The sequence below is a fragment of the Danio rerio genome, chromosome 18 (genome assembly GCF_052040795.2).
Source record: "Danio rerio strain M-AB ecotype USA chromosome 18, GRCz13ab, whole genome shotgun sequence".
NCBI classification, from domain to species: Eukaryota; Metazoa; Chordata; class Actinopteri; order Cypriniformes; family Danionidae; genus Danio; species Danio rerio.
The window spans coordinates 732,501-740,000 of record NC_141038.1 but is presented as its reverse complement, the minus strand read 5'-3'; the positions used below and the strand labels follow the sequence as shown (position 1 = coordinate 740,000).

At 42.9% G+C, this 7,500-nt stretch overlaps 1 protein-coding gene across 4 annotated transcripts in view; it reads left to right on the top strand.

Annotated features, from left to right (window-relative positions):
- thsd4 (thrombospondin type 1 domain containing 4) overlaps positions 1 to 7,500 on the top strand; it is a 59,558-nt gene that overhangs the window by 45,181 nt on the left and 6,877 nt on the right. For all 4 annotated transcript variants that reach the window (XR_015514585.1, XR_015514586.1, XM_087292852.1 and 1 more), the window contains 5 exons: positions 1,298 to 1,397; positions 2,243 to 2,425; positions 5,112 to 5,241; positions 5,504 to 5,708; positions 5,971 to 6,144. Coding sequence is in view for 2 of the 4 variants with exons in the window: in XM_087292852.1 (XP_087148978.1) it covers positions 1,298 to 1,397; positions 2,243 to 2,425; positions 5,112 to 5,241; positions 5,504 to 5,708; positions 5,971 to 6,144 (792 nt within the window). In the remaining 2 variants the exon portion in view is untranslated. The remainder of the gene's footprint in view (positions 1 to 1,297; positions 1,398 to 2,242; positions 2,426 to 5,111; positions 5,242 to 5,503; positions 5,709 to 5,970; positions 6,145 to 7,500) is intronic.

Here is a 7,500-nt window from a genome sequence, read left to right as displayed (position 1 = left end):
ACAACACAACACAACACAACAAAACTCAACACAACACAACACAACAAAACTCAACACAACACAACTCAACACAACTCAACACAACACAACACAACACAACTCAACACAACACAACACAACAAAACTCAACACAACTCAACTCAACACAACACAACACAACACAACAAAACTCAACACAACACAACACAACACAACTCAACACAACAAAACTCAACACAACACAACACAACACAACACAACTCATCACAACTCAACACAACTCAACACAACACAACACAACTCAACACAACACACTCAACACAACTCAACACAACAAAACTCAACACAACAAAACTCAACACAACACAACTAAACACAACACAACACAACTCAACACAACACAACTCAACACAACTCAACCCAACACAACACAACAAAACTCAACACAACTCAACACAACACAACACAACAAAACTCAACACAACACAACACAACAAAACTCAACACAACACAACACAACTCAACACAACTCAACTCAACACAACACAACTCAACACAACACAACACAACAAAACTCAACACAACACAACACAACACAACAAAACTCAACACAACAAAACTCAACACAACACAACAAAACTCAACACAACACAACACAACTCAACACAACTCAACACAACACAACACAACACAACACAACTCAACACAACAAAACTCAACACAACACAACACAACTCAACACAACACAACAAAACTCAACACAACACACTCAACACAACTCAACACAACTCAGCTCAACACAACACAACACAACAAAACTCAACACAACACAACACAACACAACTCAACACAACAAAACTCAACACAACACAACACAACTCAACACAACACAACACAACACAACACAACTCAACACAACTCAACACAACAAAACTCAACACAACACAACACAACACAACTCAACACAACACAACACAACACAACACAACACAACTCAACACAACAAAACTCAACACAACACAACACAACTCAACACAACACAACACAACTCAGCTCAACACAACACAACACAACAAAACTCAACACAACACAACACAACACAACTCAACACAACACAACTCAACACAACACAACACAACACAACACAACTCAACACAACTCAACACAACAAAACTCAACACAACACAACACAACTCAACACAACACAACTCAACACAACTCAACACAACAAAACTCTCTGTGTGTGTGTGTGTGGGTGTGGGTGTGTGTGTGTGTGTGTGTGTGTGTGTGTGTGTGTGTGTGTGTGTGTGTGTGTCAGATGATATACCAGCAGCCCAACCCAGGTGTTCGTTATGAGTTCATCATGCCGTCAGATAACGCTGTAGACACTCATCGGCCGAAAGACAAACAGCTGCACTGTGAGTAAACACACACACACACACAACACACACACACACACAGCTGCACTTTTGTTTGTACAGTCTGTGTGGAATAACTATGTTGATTTTGCGAGCGTGCATTACTCTCTTCTAGTCAATCCATTGTTTCTGCAATCTTCAGTCTGAGCTTCTGCCTCTGCTTCTGCATTTGGATTGGCTCCTTCTCTGATGTCAGTTTGACGCTTCAGACACAATATTAATAGCCACGCCCCTCTTATTCATAGCTACGCCCTTTTTTCCCTTAATATACTATGAGTTTGCGCAAAAGCAAAGCCCCGCCCCCTACTCAATATTCAGTTTCAGTGTAATTGTTTTCAACATCGCAGACAAGCTTCTACACCAGAGAGAGTTGCAGGTCGCTGAGGTGCATGATTAGGGCATGATTGTTTTGATTCGGTGTCAGCAACACACATATGTGTTTTTCTTTTGGTCCCACTTTATATTAAGTGTCCTTAACTACTATGTACTTACATCAAAAAAATAAATACAATGTACTTACTGTGTTTATAATGTATTTGAGAACACGGGGTGATTTTAAGTTGGGATAGAGGTTGGGTTATGGACATGTTTGGTGGTGTGGGTAGGTTTAGGGTGGGTTAAGGTGTAAGGGATGGTAAACAGTGCATTTACAAATGTAATTACAAAAGTTAATTACATATGTAATTACATGTATTGAATCAAGCATAAGTACACAGTAAATACATGTATTTACACAATAAGTACATTGAAACAAACTATCAATTCCTGTGTAGGTACATATTAGTTGAGGCCACTTAATATAAAGTGGGACCTTTCTTTCTTACTGAAACGTTTCTGCTCCACAGTAAATGTGCTGAAGGCTGAGTCTGGCTCTGATGTGAGCAGTCAGTCGACTCTGGACAGTCGCGAGGGCTCGGGGGTCAGGTTCAGTCCTGCTGTTCCTGATAATCATCTTCCATCAGAGGGCAGCAGAGAGTATAACTGGAAGCTGAGCGGCAGCAGCGACTGCAGCGCCTCCTGTGGCAGAGGTGCAGTACTGCATGACTCATCATTACTGTTCATTACAGTGTTTTCCAGCTGCTTACACACGTCTTCAAAACAGCTTCTCCTTTTTTCAAAACTGCACACACACACAATGTCTGCTGCAAAATGTAACACTGCATTCACAATGCCCTATGTCAGAATGAAGCACTTCCTTCAAACAGCAAACACTTCTCTCATAATTTAACACTTTTGGATACAGCATGTGTCCAGCAAGTAAGTGCTGTGCAGGTAAACCTCCTTGTTAGAGCAACTGACTCCCATGCGGAAGGTTTGCCGGTTCGATCCCAGATCGGAGCGTGTTGGGTGGTTGTAGGACCAGCGGGGTTGCATTGGTGCTGTGACCCAGATGGGAAGCAGGTTTAGGGGGTGAGTGTAACGGAGGCCAGCTAGTAAGTGCTGTTCAGGTAAACCTCACTCCTCTGACCTCCAAAGGTGCTCTGGTGACAGACACTAGAGGCCATGGTCTTTAGCCTCCTTGTTAAATCAACTGACTCCGATGCAGAAGGTCGCCGGTTCGATACCAGTTCTGAGCAGGTTGGGTGGCGTTAGAACACTGTTGTTCTAAGTTTGAAGCTCTTTAGGCTTGTATCTACATGTCAGTACAGTGTTCTACAGTGACGGTAATCTGCTGAGAAGACTACCAGGTACACTGTAAACAGAACATATTTATTAGGGGTCCGTTCTTCGTACCTCGCTTAAATGATCTAAGATGATTTGGCAGATCCTGGATCTTTTAATCTTGATAACTGATCTCTCGCTAATTTGGTTCTTCAAACAAGTTCGCGAATCAGATTAGAATGTCTGGATGAACTGATCTGAGATCACTGCGTGTGTTGTGAAGGACAGATCTATCCATCCTCCAAATCATGATCAGCAATGCAGCGATTGGCTGACGGCACAGCAGCGTAATGACATCATCTGATTAATATTCAATTATCCATGTGAGCAAAATTACATCAAATTAGCAGTAAACGGTTTGATAAATATGAGACGCAATAACCTTCCACATTTGTTGTGAGCTGCAGGCTTTACACTTTCATGTGTCAAGAGTATTCATCATGTATTTCAGTGCATATCAGTGTATTTAGTTCTACATTGAGAAAAGATTTTCTATATTATAGTAGCCGTTTTTTAATCGGTGTAAAGAATAACTGGTTGTTTACAAAAGCGTTTTCATATTGGTAAAGGCGTCTGCAACTTTTGTGAAGCATCAAATCACCGGCATATTAACTGTCAAAACATGTTTATGACTGTATTAATGTATTATTGCTTTAAAAAAAGTCACATATTCTGCATTTCTATTTTACACAATTTGTACTAAGTGATCTAAAAAGTTCATATCAATAAGTTTTCTCTTTGCACCAGCAGGTGGCAGTCTTTGTACTTTCATTTCGATGGTACAGATTGCATACGTTTTATTAATATGTATAACTTTATTTATTGTATTAATGACTATAACTTTATATATATAGTTAAAAAATATGTACCATTTTCTCAAGTGTATATAACCACTACTGTAAGAAAATATCAGAATTCAGAACATACTTTCTGTATTATCTTTACTTGAACTGACCCGATCTAATCCTGTTTATATGAATTGAGCCTGCTCCCGACCAAGTTTGACCTACCAGAATTGTTGCTATGACAACAACTCTCGGATTAGCTTTGAAGAACGAAATGATCCTGTATCATGTCAAATCGTCAATATCCAAATCCAGCTAACTGAGTAATCCACGTACGAGGAAAGGACCATAGGCCAAACATTGTTGTTGTTTATAGCATAGCAAAACATAAACACACTGTATGTAAAAATGAAAAAAGAAAAGAAAAAAAAGAGCATCTGTAAAGCAAAAGTACATTGACCAGAATACAGTGGTGGAAAGAGTAGTGAGAAAGCATACTTAAGTAAAAGTAGCATTACTTGCCTAAAAATGTGGTGTGAGTAGAGTAAAAGTACCTGCTGTAAATATTACTCAAAGTAGGAGTATAAAGTAGCCCTTTCAAAAGTACTCGTGAGTAGTGAGTAGTGAGTATTACGCTGTTAAAAGTTGATGAATTTACATGTAGTTTGTGTGTGTGTGTAAACGTAACATTCTGTAGTGCATGTAGTTATTGTCCAGCAGGCACACAACATCTTAAGACATTAATATTAGGTTAGATTTAGGTTGTGATGTCAGGTGACCAAAACTCAATGTCTAGCCAGCGTCTAAAGACAACGTTATTTTCATGTCCAATAATGACATCAAATACTGACATTTATTCATCAGTTATGGCAACCAAAATTCAACATCTGATAGACGTCATATAAACCTATAAAAGGAGCACCTGGAGGAAACCCACACCAACACAGGGAGAACATACAAACTCCACACAGAAATGCCAACTGATCCAGCCGAGGCTCGAACCAGCAACCTTCTTATTGTGAGGCGATTGGGTTAGCCACTGCACCACCATGCTGCCCTACTCTACATCAGTCATAAATAATAATCCAGCTCACTAATGATCGACCTGTTGCTCATTGTTTATGTAAAAATACAATCATAACATTTACTTAAGTTTAACCTGTGTTATCTGAAGAAACTAATGCAGTACTGGTGTGTGTGTGTGTGTGTGTGTGTATAACTATGTATCTGTGTGTGTGTGTGTGTGTGTGTGTGTGTGTGTGTTCAGGTAGCAGGTTCTCAGTGTTCTCTTGTGTTCATCGCGTCACACACACACACGTGCCGAACGCTCTGTGTGACAGCAGCACCAAACCCAGCGCACAGGAGGAGCCCTGCAACCTGCAGCCCTGCCCCGCATTGTGAGTGTGTGTGTGTGTGTGTATCTGTCTGTTTATGTATGTATGTATGTATGTGTGTGTGTGTGTGTGTGTGTGTGTGTGTGTGTTTGCATCTGACGGCTCCTTCTGAGTAAATGATACTGATTATTACTTAGTGTCTCTGACTCTTACTGACATCTAGTGGTGTGTGTGTGTGTGTGTGTGTGTGTGTGCACAGTTGTCTGTCTGTTTGTGTTTTTGAATTTCTCTCTCTCTCTGTCTGTGTGTGTGTGTGTGTGTTTAGCTGGGACATCGGCGAGTGGTCCGAGTGCAGTAAGTCGTGTGGTCTGGGAATGCAGCACCGGCAGGTTCTGTGTCGTCAGGTGTTTGCGAACCGCACACTGAGCGTACACACCAGCCGCTGCACACACACCGAGCGTCCCGAAACCAGCAGCGCCTGTCAGATCAAGATCTGCAGCGAGTGGCACATCCGCACCGACTGGAGCTCTGTGAGTGACAGCTGTCAATCATACACCTGACAGGCAGGGGGCGGGGCTCAGGCTCATTTAAATACTAATTGTATTCATTTTTAAATATTATTATAATGCTATGCATTTATGTGTGTGTGTTTGTGTGTGTGTGTGTGTGTGTGTGTGTGTGTGTGTGTGTGTGTGTGTGTGTGTGTGTGTGTGTGTGTGTGTGCGTGCGTGCGTGTGTTTGTGTGTGTGTGTGTGTGTGTGTGTGTGTGTGTGTGTGTGTGTGTGTGGTCAGTGCTCTGTGCCCTGTGGTGTGGGTCAGAGGTCGCGGGAGGTGCACTGCATCAGTAATGTTGGTGATATAGTGTCAGACGAGGAGTGCAACATGAAGCTGCGGCCCAGTGATGTGGAGAACTGTGATGCTGGAGCCTGCAGCAGGAGCTGGTTCTACAGCGACTGGAGCGCTCAGGTGAGCAGCAGCTGTCTGTCTGTCTGCCTGTCTGTCTGTTTGTTTGTCTGTCTGTCTTTCTGCCCGTATGTCCATCTTTCCGACTTCCCTTTTGCCCATTTATCCATCTGTCTGCTCATCTGTTCAGTCGCCTCTCAATCTGTCTGCCCATCTGTCCGTCTGTCTGTACATCTGCCCATCTGTCCTTCTGCCCATAAATCTGTCTGCCCATCTGTCCGTCTGTCTGTATATCTGCCCATCTGTCCTTCTGCCCATAAATCTGTCTGCCCATCTGTCTGTCTATCTGTCTGTCTGTCTGTCTGTCTGTATATCTGCCCATCTGTCCTTCTGCCCCTTAAATCTGTCTGCCCATCTGTCTGTCTGTCTGTCTGTATATCTGCCCATCTGTCCTTCTGCCCTTAAATCTGTCTGCCCATCTGTCTGTCTGTCTGTCTGTATTTCTGCCCATCTGTCCTTATGCCCATAAATCTGTCTGCCCATCTGTCTGCCCATCTGACCGTCTGTCTGTATATCTGCCCATCTGTCCTTCTGCCCATAAATCTGTCTGCCCATCTGTCTGTCTATCTGTCTGTCTGTCTGTCTGTATATCTGCCCTTCTGCCCATAAATCTGTCTGCCCATCTGTCCGTCTGTCTGTACATCTGCCCATCTGTCCTTCTGCCCATAAATCTGTCTGCCCATCTGTCCGTCTGTCTGTATATCTGCCCATCTGTCCTTCTGCCCATAAATCTGTCTGCTCATAAATCTGTCTGTCTATCTGTCTGTCTGTCTGTCTGTCTGTCTGTCTGTCTGTCTGTCTGTCTGTATATCTGCCCATCTGTCCTTCTGCCCATAAATCTGTCTGCCCATCTGTCTGTCTATCTGTCTGTCTGTCTGTCTGTCTGTAGATCTGCCCATCTGTCCTTCTGCCCTTAAATCTGTCTGCCCATCTGTCTGTCTGTCTGTCTGTATATCTGCCCATCTGTCCTTCTGCCCTTAAATCTGTCTGCCCATCTGTCTGTCTGTCTGTCTGTCTGTATATCTGCCCATCTGTCCTTCTGCCCATAAATCTGTCTGCCCATCTGTCTGTCTATCTGTCTGTCTGTCTGTCTGTATATCTGCCCATCTGTCCTTCTGCCCCTTAAATCTGTCTGCCCATCTGTCTGTCTGTCTGTCTGTCTGTCTGTCTGTCTGTATATCTGCCCATCTGTCCTTCTGCCCTTAAATCTGTCTGCCCATCTGACCGTCTGTCTGTATATCTGCCCATCTGTCCTTCTGCCCATAAATCTGTCTGCCCATCTGTCTGTCTGTCTGTCTGTATATCTGCCCATCTGTCCTTCTGCCCGTCTGTCTGTCTATCTGTATATATGCCCATCTG